The 15,024-nt window shown below is 26.5% G+C and overlaps 3 protein-coding genes and 1 non-coding gene across 4 annotated transcripts; 1 reads left to right on the top strand and 3 right to left on the bottom strand.

The window, feature by feature from the left end:
- Positions 1-117: 117 nt before the first annotated feature.
- Positions 118-3,524, bottom strand: sec24 (hypothetical protein; the record flags this gene model as incomplete). Its single annotated transcript, XM_635823.1, has 3 exons — positions 118-2,066; positions 2,300-2,429; positions 2,562-3,524. 3 exons carry the CDS (start codon positions 3,522-3,524, stop codon positions 118-120), a joined length of 3,042 nt encoding a protein of 1,013 aa, XP_640915.1.
- Positions 3,525-4,369: 845 nt separating this feature from the next.
- tRNA-Ala-UGC-5 lies at positions 4,370-4,465 on the top strand. Its single transcript has one exon. It is a non-coding gene; the product is annotated as a tRNA-Ala (tRNA).
- A 541-nt stretch (positions 4,466-5,006) lies between these two features.
- Positions 5,007-5,911, bottom strand: rsmB (small GTPase; the record flags this gene model as incomplete). The annotated part of the gene is made up of 2 exons (XM_635822.1): positions 5,007-5,510; positions 5,633-5,911. The coding sequence occupies 2 exons, from the start codon at positions 5,909-5,911 to the stop codon at positions 5,007-5,009; spliced, it is 783 nt and encodes a 260-aa protein (XP_640914.1).
- An 887-nt stretch (positions 5,912-6,798) lies between these two features.
- lvsC (BEACH domain-containing protein) lies at positions 6,799-15,021 on the bottom strand (the record flags this gene model as incomplete). Its single annotated transcript, XM_635821.2, has 4 exons — positions 6,799-7,149; positions 7,587-12,472; positions 12,602-14,549; positions 14,731-15,021. The coding sequence occupies 4 exons, from the start codon at positions 15,019-15,021 to the stop codon at positions 6,799-6,801; spliced, it is 7,476 nt and encodes a 2,491-aa protein (XP_640913.2).
- Positions 15,022-15,024: the final 3 nt, after the last annotated feature.

The following is a 15,024-nucleotide window of genomic DNA, read 5'->3' as shown; positions in this document are numbered from 1 at the left end:
TTAATTATTTAATATTGTTATTATTTTTTATTTTATTTTTTATATATTTTTTTATTTTTTTTTTATTTATTTATTTTATTTTTTTATTTTTTTTATTTTTATTTTTTTAAATTAATATTAATTTTGAGTAATTCTTGATTGAAGTTGAATAATAAATTCATAATAAGAGCAACCCTCTGGAGTTCTATCTTCAATTAAAAGTGATTGGAATTCAGGTCTTCTTTGTCTATCAGTTGATTTAACAACAAACATTTTCAAGTATTCTGGATAACTATTTCTAACGAGTTCAATTACTTTACGAGCGTATCTACTATGATCATTATCCAAGATTGGAAGATCTTGGAAGGTGTTGATATCAAGTTGAGAAACGTCTGGGACACCGAAAATATCTGTGAAAACTGGTTGAGGTAATTGTTCACCAATGAAAAGATATAGAGTATAACCATTGACAATAGCGAATAAACCATTACGTTGGAGTTCATCAGAGGATAGCTTAAATGAGTGAGGTACGAATGGAGTGTTTGGAGTTGTTGGTGGTTGATAATTTGGAGGGGCCAAGAGAGAATAGAAATAAGGATAGAAAAAGTTTAGACAAGAATTCAAATCTAAAGTTTTCATACGTTGCATATGGAAAGCACGTAAATCAGGATGAGTGGTACGACTTGAGAATATGATACTCTTTACCATTGAGACGACATAGAGTGGAAGATGTTTAAGGGTTTCTGGTAACAATAGTTTTGGAGCGTTTTGACTAAGGGTAACAGCTGGATTTGCTTGAGGATTCGATGTAGAGGCGGCTTTGAATGCTTGAAGGATCTCAACACATTTATTGGCAATGGCATCACGAGCATCATTTAAACTTGAAGATAATGCCTTATCGATGGCCATCTTACTGATTAGGCTTGTAACTACACTGATATCAGCGTATCTAAAGAGATCTTGATAGTTGGATACCACTGGAATTGAGATTGTGAATACTCTAACCCTACGTTCACCACAAGAATGAGTATAAAGTAAAGCGGATTGAAGTGAAGCATACTTTTGACCGATTGAATCACTGATGCCCATTTGAAGAGTAATGGTTTTATCACTATCGATAGTTGGTAAACCTAAAAGATCAGAAGTCTTTAAGAAATAATTACCATGATAAGAGTTGATGGTTAAGCCACGACTAGTTCTAACACGCATAACTGCTTCCCAAGCGGTGTCTCTAGTGAGTGAATGAATGAGATTTGCAGCAAATACTTGACCATCACGAGAGGCAACAAATGAAGGATAATAATACATTGAACCACCAGTGATTTGACAGAGGGTACCCAAAGAGGCAGTGTCGGTATAATCATTGGAGAAGAGGAAAAGATCGACACTCAATTGTTGACTTGTACAACTTAATGCCAACTCCTTATAGAATTCACCATCATTACTTGGTTGTAACAATGTGGACTCTTTCTTGGTGCCCAAAAGTGGTTGATAATCTCTAATCGATAGCTTACCCAATGGACCACGTGGAATATAAGATTGTAAGACAATCAATTTACCGCCAACACGCTCACAAATGCTGAATGCTGCCTTCAATGCACTACCTAAACAACTCTCAACCTTTTGTTGAGTACGTGGCATACTTTGAATGATATTCAATGTATTCTCTACAACCTCTAAACCATCCTTTAGATTCACTAAAAAGTCTTCAAATGGTGGTACATACACTTGATCCATATCGGTAACAACAAACATTTGTGGTCTATTGGATGGATTTGATTTCAAGTTGTAAAAATGTAATGAATCATCAAATGTCATTATACCAAATCTTGCTCTACCATTACTCTTTTCAATTAAATCTCCCAATGTGGTCTTGATTGCATTGATCGCTGTATTCAACATTCCTGATACTATAGATTCATAACAAACATCAACTATAAAGAAATAGGTTGGTGGTTGTGGTGGTCTAACTAAATAATCACTTGATGCTAAAAATTCTACACAACCTTTTTGTAATTCTGGTCTGTTTAAAATATCTGATCTTTTGCCTGTTGTAAAATCAATTGGTGAAAAATAATCTTGGGGTGCTAAAAAAAAAAATGATAAATAATAAATAATAATTTAAATTAATAAATAAAATAAGTATTTTAAAAATTATTCATTTTTTGAATTGAAATACTACAACTAATACTACTACTACTACTACTACTACTACTACTACTACTACTACTACTACTACTACTACTACTACTACTACTACTACTACTACTACTACTACTACTACTACTACATTTAAAATAAATAATTATAAAAAACTTACTATCGTTAATATTTTCACACATATTACATCTCCATCTACCACCTCCATTTAACCAAGTAACAAATGGATTTATATATGTTCTACATCTTCTACATCTAATTATTGATGAATAAACAACTGGTACTGGTCCCTATGTTAAAATGAAATTAAATTTTATTAATTATTATTATTATTATTATTATTATTATTATTATTATTATTATTATTATTATATTATTTATTTATTATCATCATTATTGATTATTTTTATAACTTTACTTACTTGTGGATCATGTGCCAATGGATGAATATTTAAACCTAATGGTATATGAACTTTATTTAAAATTGAAGGATGATTTGGAATTGCATTCATTGATAATCTCATGAATGGTTTAGGACAAAGATTTTCTAAAGTTGGTACTGGTTGTTCCACTGCAGCTTGTTGTTGTGGGGTTTGTTGTTGTGGTTGTTGATATTGCGATTGTTGTCCTGGTTGTTGAGTATATGGTTGTTGAGTATATGGTTGTTGAGTATATGGTTGTTGATTATATGATGGTTGCATTGGTGGTAATGGTAATGGTTGTGTTTGTTGTGGTTGACTATATGATGGTTGAGTTGGTTGCATTGGTTGGAATGGTGTTGTTTGTTGTGGTTGTTGTTGTTGGGTTTGTGGTGGTGATATATGAGGTGTAAATGTTTGAATTGGTTGTTGTTGAGTTTGTGGTGGTGATGTATTCCATGTTTGTGGTTGTTGCGTTTGTTGTTGTGGTTGTTGTTGTGGTTGTTGTGGTTGTTGTGGTTGTTGTTGTGGTTGTTGTTGTGGTTGTTGTTGTGGTTGTTGTATATATGGATTATATGTTGTAGTATTTGGGCCTGGTACTGGTATATGTGTTGGTTGTGGTAATGGTTGTTGTTGTTGTGATGATAAGTTCATATTGCTAAAGTTTGATGATAATAATGTTTCATTTTGTGGATCGACTGGATAAACTCTTTTACTTCCACCTGTATGAATTGTATTTTGTACACCATTTTGATTTTGTGATTGTGGTGGTGAAATATTTTGTTGTTGTGGTTGCTGTTGTTGTTGTGGAGTTTGATTCCATTGTTGTGTTGTATCATTACCATAAGTTGGATTTGGTTGATATGGTTGTTGTGGGTATTGTTGTAATGGTTGTTGTGGTGATGGATTTTGACCTTGGCTTAATTGATTGCTTTGATCAATTGGATATTGCCTCTTGGAAGTCATTTTTCTTTTTTCTTTTTTTTATGGATCTGCAATTGTTTTTTTTTGTTTTTTGTTTTTTTTTTGTTTTTTGTTTTTTCCTCTTTCTACTTTTCTTTTTTTTTTTTTTTTTATAAATATATTTTTATATATATATTTATATTGTATTAGTTCAAAAAAAAAAAAAAAAAGAAAATAATAATAACAATAAATTTTTTTTAATATTAATATAACACACAACTTTTTAAAAAAAAAAAAAAAAAAAAAAAAAAAAAAAAAAAAAAAAAAAAATGAAAAAAAAAAAAAAATTTAAAAAGCCAAAAATTTTATTTTTATTTTTTTTTATTTTTTTTATTTTTTATTTTTTTTTTTATGTTGATTGTTCAATAAGGAGTCATCAAGTATGAACTTCAAAATTAACTTTTTTTTTTTTTTTTTTTCCATTTGTTTTTTTAAATATTTTAAAAACTTATTTTCATTTACATATATTTCTTAGTTGACTCAAAAATATTATATAGCAAGAATATGCAACCTAGACAAGTCTTACATAGCGTGAGTCAAATATTATCTTTCACAATATTAATATAATTTTTTTTTTTTTTTTTTTTTTTTTTTTTTTTTTTTGGGGGGTATTTTTTTAAATCAAATATTAATTTTCCAAAATGGTTTTTTGAAAAAAAAAATCGATTTTTTCTATTATTTTTCTTTTTTAAATTTTCAGACATTTAATTTATTAAAAGATTTAGAGCTTTTTTGTCGAATTGAATAATTCAATTATTAGTTGCTCTCCTTGAAATACTGTTTCATTAATTCAGGATAAAATACGAGATTTTGCCGTTACAGGGCAGTAAATTAAGAAATTTCATCATGGGGATGTAGCTCATATGGTAGAGCGTATGGTTTGCATAAACAGCAACGAAAATCAGAGTTCCATAAGGTAAAGGGATCGATACCCTTCTTCTCCATTTTTTTCTAGGGATCGAAATGAGATCACAAGTTCGATTCCCTTATGAATTAAAGAAAAAATAAAGAAAAGAAAGTTTTAAAAACTTGTTATGAATTAAAAAAAAAATAAAAAAAAATTATAAAATAAATGTTGTGAAACAATATAGTGGTTGTAATTTTTAGAATTAAATTATTTTCATTATAAAATTAAATGAATAGCTACTTTATAAAATAAACATAATAATAATAATAATAAACATAATAATAATAATAATAATAATAATAATAATAATAATAATAATAATAATAATAATATTAATATTTATATTATTTGATTATATATATATATATAATTTATTTTGTTTTAAACATATTTAAAACTGAATTTCAAAAAAATGTTTTTACAAAAATATATCAGTATTTATAATGATCTCATTTATAAAATACTAATAATTTTTTTTTTTTTTTTTTTGATTTTTATTTTTTTTAATATTTACAAGTTATAGTTATTTTAAACAATTTGTTGTAAATAAGATTATTTTCTATTTACAAATTTTTAATTTATTGGACAGGGCATTTTGGTTTAGAAATTTTTCCATTATTCTTTTGAATTGAATCCACACTGATATTTTGTTTTATTTTAATTGTTGTTTTATGAGAAGAATGATTAAAATTATCAGAGCTATTTGACTTTTTGAGACTATTATTTTGAAATGAAATTTCATAAGCATTAATATCAGAAATTATTATTTGTTTTTCTTTACTTTTTACTGTTGATGAACAATTAATGTTTTTAATTGAGTATGAACTTTTTTTAGAGAATTTTTTAATATTTTGTTGTTTTTCATTCCAATCTTTTACCAATGTTGTAAAAATTTTTGAAATATTTAAATTTTGTTTTGCACTTGTTTCAATAAACAAACAATTTAATTGTTTGGCCAAATTTTTACCTTCCAATGTTGAGACTTTTCTTTCTTTTTCGTCAATATCAATTTTATTACCAACAATTATTATTGGAATATTTTGACAATCTTTTATATTTATTATATTATCCATTATATTTTTCTTTTAATTTTTTTAAGTTAATAATAATAATAATAATAATAATAATAATAATAATAATAATAATAATAATAATAATAATAATAATAATAATAATTAAATAAAAAATAATTTAAAATACATACTACTTCTTTAAAAGAACCTTTACAACAAATACTATAAACTATTATAAATGCATTTCCATTTAATATATAATTATTTTTTAAATCACAAAATTCTTCTTGACCAGCAGTATCAATTATTTCCAAATTATATTTTTCTTCATCCAAATTTAACTCATAATTATAAAAATCCTCTAAAGTTGGTGTATATTGTGTTGAAAAATCATTTTTTACAAATTGTTGGACAATTGACGATTTACCAACACCTGGTTCACCACTAATACATATACAACATTTATTCATTTTATTATTTATTATTATTATTTTTTTTATTATTATTATTATTTTTATTATTAGATGTATTTTTTACAAAAAGTTTAAATATTTTTTTTTTTTTTATCAAAACATGATTCGAAAGGAAAAAGACTAATTCATATTTTTTTATTTAAATATTAAAAAAAAAAATAGAGAAAATTTTTTAAAATAATAAAAAAAAAATTTTTATTTCATAATAATAATTTAATTTCAAACAATAACATTGATTCATGGATTGGGTGAGATTATTAAAATTGGTGTTTAATGGGGATTAAAATGTTTTTTTTTTTTTTTTTTTATTTTAAGTGTCTATTTGAAAATAAAAAAAATTATTACATATCTATTGCTTTGTAATAATCACAATAAATCTTTAAGAGTTTATTGAGTACTAATTTTTAAGGGAGTAGAAAATTTTTTAAAAATAGATTTATTAATCACTCCCCCACCCAACCACATCGCTTGGAAAAAAAAAAAAAAAAAAAAAAAAAATTAAAAAAAAAAAAAAAAAAAAAAAAAATAAATAGAAAATTAAAAACACTCCCCAAAAATTCCATCAGCCAACTTTAATACCTTTTTAATTAAAAAAAAAACCCAAAAACATGAAAACATAAATGTTCTCATCTTATTTTCTATATATTATAATAACAAAATTATAATTTATAATAAAATCCTTTTTTTTTTAAACAAATACCAAACACAATATTTTTTATTCCAAAATCAATTTTTTGGAAAATAAAACTAAAAATAATTTTGGAAAATTGGTTTTTATGTTGTTATGTTGAATATATTCATATATTAAATATTAAGGTTTTTTTTTTTTTTTTTTTTTATTTAACCAATAAATTTTTTATTTATTTTATTTTTAATTTTAAAATTTATTGGATGATGAAGGTAATGAAGATGAGGAATTTGGTAATGGAATAATAATTTGTTGGAGGAGATGCACTATTAGATGCAATAATTAATAATCTACCATCTTCTAAACCAACCATTAAATGTTTTTGATCGGATGCCATGGCTAAAGAATGAATTGGAGTTCCAAACACTAATTTATGATTAGTTGGTTTTAAATTGAAAAGTGTTCTAATAACAACAACCCCTCTTTCGCCACCAGTAATTAAATACTCTGAATCTTTACTTATTATAATACTATGTAATCTTTCGTGTGTATCAACTGTTTTCAAGAGTCCACCATTTATACTGTATAGATAAATCATTAAATCGGCCTGAGTGAATTTGAAATTTAAAATAAAAAAAAAAAAAAATTTATAATAAAAATTAGTATTGATTATTATAATTTAACATATTTGTTTATAAACGAAACGAGAAATCGAATTATTTATGAAATTTACATGTATTATTGAAAAAACAAAAAAAAAAAAAAAAAAGATTTTGATTTAAATATTCCTTTGTTTTAGGTGTGTGAGAAAAAAAAAAAGTGTGGGTGTGGATGTGATGTGTGTGTGGGTTGAACAAATAAATTCAAATGTATCCTTACAAATGAATCATTACCACACTAAAATAAAATAACAAAATAATAAAAAAAAAAGAGTAGTATATAATTAAAGTTTTTTTTTGGCAAATAATTGATGAAAATATTGAAAAAATAATATAAAAAAAAATGAATTAAATTAAATTAAAATTTTGTTTTTTTTTTACTTACTTGTGAATAAATTACAATATAACCTTGATTTGAAATTGCAATTAAACTAATTGGAGATTGTCTTGGTAAATAAATTGATCTAACATATTCACCATGTTTTAAGTTGTGAATGATACAAGTACCATCTTTTGAACCAGAGATAGAGATATCTAAACCAACATTTACATCTACACAGGTGATTTCATCATCATGACCATAAAGAATATGATCAGGTACATCATTGAATTTTGGAGCACCACTTTTATTGGTTGTTGCAATTCTCCAAACCATTACGGTTGTATCTTTTGAACCAGTGATTAAAGTTTGACCATCAGAAGCCAAAGATAAACAAGTGACAGTATCTTTATGTTTTACAACACTTTGAATTAATTTTGCACTATCAACAAATGATAGTTTGAAACTATTATCCCAATGAGCACAACTAATAACATATCTACCATCAGAGGTGATAGCAAAACAATTTGGAGAGATTGTTACATCATTTGCAAATGGTAAACCAATTCTACGTTTAGTGGTTGAAGATGGATCCAATTCAAAAGTGAATGGTGAGATCTTATCATTTGGAGTGGAAGGGAACCATTTATGATTGGTAGTGGTTCTAGATTTATCAATGACCGTAACTTTATCAGCAACCAAATAGGACATGATTGGATTTGGCTCTGGAATGTAAACGTAAACGATTGGATTCTTATTGGTAATCTTTAAAAAGTAAGCTTGTAATTGATTTGGAGGAGTTTTCAAAATTGAGATATGAGATTCGTTCAAAGGATCACGTTGAATATGATGTTTCTTTGAAAAGAGTTGAGTTGGTGTTTGACCGAAATTATTGATTTGACTTTCAGTTGCACGACGAGTTGTTTCATCCTCAATGGAATCGATATCAACAGAACCTTCATAAGTTAGATAATAGAAAACATTGAATACCTCCTTGGCTTGTTTACCACGTTGCTTAATACCAAATATTAAATCGATCCATTCATGAAGATGACTTGAAACGTAATCACTCTCCAATGCCTCTCTATTGATACGAATGAAATCCGATGGTGATGAAGCCCATGGTGGTAAAAGAACATCTTCAATGCCAATACCATTTTGTTTAATACCAAAATTGATATGATTATGATTTGTTAAAAACTCTGGCATATAGTAAAACTCGGGTATTAACTCTTTGACATCGGTTGAAGAGGTCAATGAATTATCCCATGCCAATGCTATACTGTCAAACATACGATCGGGATGATCGAATCTTCCACCTTGAAGATTAAGGAACTGAGTTGTGAATGGTTCCAAACGAATTAAATAAAACAATACAATACCAGCACTACTATAATGACTGCCATAATAGAATTTCGGAATCACTGGATCATCGAATGATTCATAACGATCTTTAAAGATTTCCAATCTCTTTTCATTTAATGCACCAATTGGTTTTGATAAATCTCTGAAAGTTTCTGCTTTATTTAAATCCAACACTGGTGATGTATAATCTGCAATCACCCAAGGGAATACTGGATATTGTGTTAGATCATTATAGGTTCTACCTGCTATTGTATTCAATGTCATTAGATAATCAAAGTTTGATATTCTTCTAGCTTGCCATTCTGATGTTGCTTTCTTTAACATATCGGATGGTGATAATGTTGGTTCCTTTGAAAACTCTCTCTTTACACTATTGATCTTATTATAAACTTTATTTCTTTCATTCTTTTTGAAATTAAATAAATAATTTGTTTTATCACGCATAAATATTTCAATTGCACTACCTCTTAATAAATAACGTCTTAAATGAACATCTTTAATCATTTCATTTGGCCATCTTTTAATTTTTAAAAATGTTGAATCATTTGTTGTTGAATTTGTATTTGTTGTATTTGTTGTATTTGTAGTGGTAGTTGATGGTGGTGGTAATTCCTCTTCTTCAGTAAAAATTAAATTAAAAGTTGTAATTTCTAATTTACCTTTTTTACAACTTGATGGTGTAATCCAATGACAACTTGTTGAATAAATTAATTTTTCTTTTTCTTTTTGTTGTTGATGTTGCTGTTGTTGTTGTTGTTGAATTAAACTATCAATATTTTCTTCACTATCAATATCCTTTGGTACCATTGTCCAATCAGAATCGACTTCATCACTTTGTTGTTGTTGTTGTTGTTTTTCATTTGGTTTAATTGAGAGTAAATTTGCACTTTCTGATAAATGTTCACCATCAGAATTATTTGAATCATTATTATTATTACTATTACTATTATTATGATCATCTTGAATTTCTGAATCATTAATTGCACAATTTAAATGTTCATCAAATTTATAATTTCTTTTTAATTTAATTCTCATTCTTGAAGAGTTTTCAGTTTTATCTAATTTCCAATGAACGATTGATTCAGTTGTACCCCAAGGACCACGTTCATTAGTTAGAGATCTTAAAATCTTTCTCCATTGAACAGTGGTTTGATTACGTAATTCTCTTGCTTTATAAAGATGTAATGCACGTCTTTCACATTCTGGCATCCAAAGTTTAACATGAATTGAATTCAAATCATTATCAGCTTTTCTCTCTGCGGCATTGAATGATTCTGCTTCTTTTTCATCAGTATTCAATACAACCTTTGTTAATTTCTTCTTTCTCTTCTCTAACCAAGAATAAAGTGATTTCTCTTCAACTGTTGTAAAATAAGTTTGATTATCAATATATTGAACGATTTGTGACCATCTTGGTGATGTAACAACAATTGAACAAAATTCGACAATTCTACTTGAGTCAGTTAATTCTTCAACCCATCCTGATATTTCACTTTGATCAATGTTTACAGAGTTTGATGATGATGATGATGATGACGATGGTGATGAATTTCCTGCACCAACTCCAACACCATTTAAAATTTGTTGAGTTTGTTGAATTATAAATTGTTGAGATTGCGACAATGCTGATTGGGGTAATGATAATTGGTAAAGATTTAAAGGACCTGATACAGATTGATGTTGATGAATTTGTTGTTGTTGTTGTTGTTGTTGTTGTTGTTGTTGTTGTTGTTGTTGTTGTTGTTGTTGTTGCTGCTGTTTTGATAATGTACTAATTAATGTTGAATTTAATTTACGAATGATATCTTTCATTAATGGTACTAATGCTTTTTGATGTAATGGTAAATTTAAATCAATGATTGATCTTAATGCTTTAGCTAAATGAGATAAAATAAAAGTTAATCTATTATTACTCATTGTATCATTTTCTACTTTTTGACGATCTTTTTCAGAGAGTGTTTTCAATCTCATAACATGAGACATCAAAGTTTGTAAAGGTTCTTGTTTATTACAAATTTTAATTGCTTCCAATGTAAATCTTAGGAAAATTCTATGATAATGAGTTGTAAACATTAAATTTGATGTTGATTTTGATGTTGTTGCTTGAATATTTGAAGTTGAAAAATCACTTTCACTTAAATTATCCAATAGCTTTAATGTATCAACTAGATCAAGTATCTCTTTAACTAATAATGTATCTTCCCATTCTTTAGTTTCACTATTATAATGTAATTTACTAAAACCACCAATACCCCCACCACCACCAATATTAACTTCTTTTGATGATGATGATAAACTAAATGATGAAGATAATGATTGACCAATTGATGATGGTGAATTTAATAAAGAATTTGAAGATGATATTAAATTTGGTGAATTATTATTATTATAATTATAACTACCATGATTACTATTTGAAGGTGTATTTGATCCACTCTTTGATTGACCTTGTTGTTGAAGTTGTTGAAGTTGTTGAAGTTGTTGTTGTTGTTGTAATTGTGATGTTGATGAAGTTGATGATGATAATAATTGTGGTGAAGATGGAGAGAAACTACCATCAAAACTACTATGAACTGAAGATGATGCTGAATGAGCTGATGAAGTAACTATAGTACTACTACCAATACCAAATTCATTGAAACCACCGCCACCACCTAAAATTGAAGTTCTAATTGATGATAAACTTGAATGTAAATCATGATTACCACCTTTTGGAGAATAAAATATAAATTCTTCAGTTAAAATAAAGAATTGAATTAAATTTTCAATAAAAGCTTTCTTTGATTTCTTTAATGGTGATTGATTATCACCAATGGTAGTTAGAGCTTTAGATTTAATGGATTGAACGATATTTAAAAATAAAGTACGAGCCAATGAATGATAATCTAATACACCACGTTCATCATAAGGTCTAAGAGTTGCCAATACGATTTCCAATGTTTTTTGAATACCTTTTGATTCATCGAATGAATGAATTACCAAAATCTTTATGATATCAATGATTAAATCCGTTACATTTGAATATTGAGTATCGGTTTTCTCTACACTACTAATGATTGCGAATAAATGATCGAACCATTTATCAATTGATAGACATGCATTTCTATTGACATGTGATGATTCTTCATTGGATATGTAGAGTTTAATCTCTTGTAAAACCGTTTGAACCAATATAACATCAGTATTTGATAGTAGTTTGAATATAACCGATAGGATCTCATTATTCTTTATGACTTTATGTTTATCTAAACATGGTGGTACCATTTGACCATTATTGTGACTGGTGCTATTTGCAGGTGTAAAATCGTAACCCATAGCAAACGATAATAAATATCTAAAAGTTTCCTCTGTCATTGGGAATGTATGTAAACAACGAGTAATAATAATTGAATCTTGAAATAAATTTGCTTTATGTTTTTTATTTTGAGAATGATTACATAATCCATGAATTTTACTAATCAATTGAATAGCAGTATTTCTAACACCTTCATCATCAATCTTTAATAATGTTAAAAATACATCTGTACCACCTAATCCCATAATTTCATCAAAAAATTGTTGACAATTATGACCATTACCATTTAAACCTGAACTACTTAATCCAAAATTAATATTTTTATTATTACCATTATTATTATTATTATTACCACTACTATTACTATTATTATTACCACTATTATTATTATTATTAATATTATCTAATGATGGTAATAAACCTAATACAAATTCCATCATTTCAATTAATTGTTGATAATCTTTACAATAAATTAAAAATTTAATGATAGCTTGAATATCTGTTGATTTTTGATGACGTAATAGAATACGTAAAACTTCAAATAGGATTTGACGTAATTCTCGAATATTTGAAATTGAAGGACGTTTCGATAAGATATCTTTATTAAAGAAATGATGATTACGATGTGCTTCATTCTTTGAATCATCATACCAATAGAAATCATTCATTATATCTAATATCAATTGAACTGTAATGATATCAGAGACTTGATCATACTTTTCAAAAACGATTTGTTTAATGATTACCAATAGATTTCTTTGTAATTCATATTTAGTTTTAATCCAAATACAGAAATTTAACATTAAATTACTATACACCTCTTCAACCAATGTTGGATCAGAAATTTGATTTGACATATCAATAAAGATATTTGTACATCCAATCGTTAGATATTCTGGTGAAATTTGTTGTAATAAATAACCCATAACAGAGAAACCTTGACAACGTAACATTTCCTCTTGATTTGCTTCACTCTCTTTTAACATAAATTTAAATAATGCTAAAACTTGATTTGTTAATTTAATATTTATAGATTGTTGTAATTGTTCTAATGTTTGTTGTTGTGATGACAATGATAAATTATTATTATTATTATTATTATTTTCATTTGTAATTAATTCTAAAGATAAAGGTGATATTGGATTATTAATTTGTTGAATTAATGGAAATAATACTTTAATGCCACCTAAACAATAGATAATATCTTTAATATCTCTTGATACACATGGATTAATTGAGACTAAAGTTGCATCATAATTTTTATCACCACCAATATCGGGTGTATTATCTAAACAAAGATCACCATCTAATGCACGACAATTATAATTTAAAAAGAGATGACTAGTAAGTGAAGATTCAAAAGTGTGAGCAGATTTAGTTGAACCTTCAACATCTTGAAAAGAGGTATTAAAATTTGGACCCAATGTATAGATTGCTTGAATTTGACTTGGTGATAATGATTCATCGAAAATGTTGAAAGCACCCATTTGACCATAGAGTGGACATTCACGTTCACCAGACATTTTCTTACTATTATTACCAATTTTGAAATGATTCCAAAGTGTACCTGATATATTCAATTTAATGGATGATTTCGCTGACTGTTGACCATTAATATAAATTCTAATCTCATTAGAAGAGATTAAATTAATTGAATAAACCACCGATACGAAATACCATTCCCTTTCGACAAAGGTAGGTGGTGATTGAAATACGGCTTTACTTTGGTGATTATTCACTGTCAATACTTGAAGTTGTTGATAAATGAACAACACCTCAATACCACAACCACTATCAGAGAGGAAACTAAATAATCTTGGTTTATACTCTGGTGTACCGGTTGGATCAACAAATGATTCAATTCTAACCCAAGTACAAAATGAAAAACCCTTTGGAAATGGCCATTTATCAAATGTTGGCAATATGATACAACTATCTTTTCCATCGAAATCGAAATAAACCTGTGGTCCTGGATTACGTGAATTTGATATATTTTGTAATGTTGTCAATAGAGCCGATGTTGTTGGAGGAAGATAATCACCTTGTTCACTCTTTAATAAACCAAATAATTTCTTTAATTCTCTAACTGTAACACTATGAATACCTAATCTTTCAATTAATTTCAATATCTTTGTTGTAACTTCCATTGGTTGACCCTTATAAATTGCCTCTAATAAATTATAAATTAAATGACAATTACAACAAACTGATTGATTAGTTGTACATTTCTCTACCATCACTGTAAATCTATCCAATATTTCATGTTGTAATTTAGTTGGGAAATATTTTAATAAATTAAATATTAATAAACATGAATCTGGATTTTGAATAACATATTTATATTCAATATCAAATTCACCATCAACAATCTAAAAAAAAAAAAAAAAAAAAAAAAAAAAAAATTTTAATATTAATATTAATATTATTTCAAATTATTATTATTATTATTATTATTATTATTATTATTATTATTATTATTATTATTATTATTATTATTATTATTATTATTATTATTATTATGATTATCATTATTAAATTAAAAATAATTACCATATCAAATAAAATATTCATTGTTGTTTCAGAAACAATACCTTCAGATTTAATAATTAAATCTTTAATTGTATCATAACCAATATGATTACGAAAATGTTTTTTAATTTTTGGATTATTTGCCATTAATAAAATTACAGTACGTAATACTGAATGACATAAAACTGACAAACGTTCTTTTTTATCATCAGCATTAACCAAGTTAACGATTTTAATGAAAACACGAAACTTTTTAAATAGATTTTGTTTCTTTGGATTGTTTTTAATAATTTGTCTAATACCATCCAACATTGA

The sequence above is a fragment of the Dictyostelium discoideum genome (assembly GCF_000004695.1).
Source record: "Dictyostelium discoideum AX4 chromosome 3 chromosome, whole genome shotgun sequence".
NCBI classification, from domain to species: domain Eukaryota; phylum Evosea; class Eumycetozoa; order Dictyosteliales; family Dictyosteliaceae; genus Dictyostelium; species Dictyostelium discoideum.
Note: the sequence above shows the minus strand (reverse complement) of the source record. Positions and strands in the feature narration are given on the sequence as shown.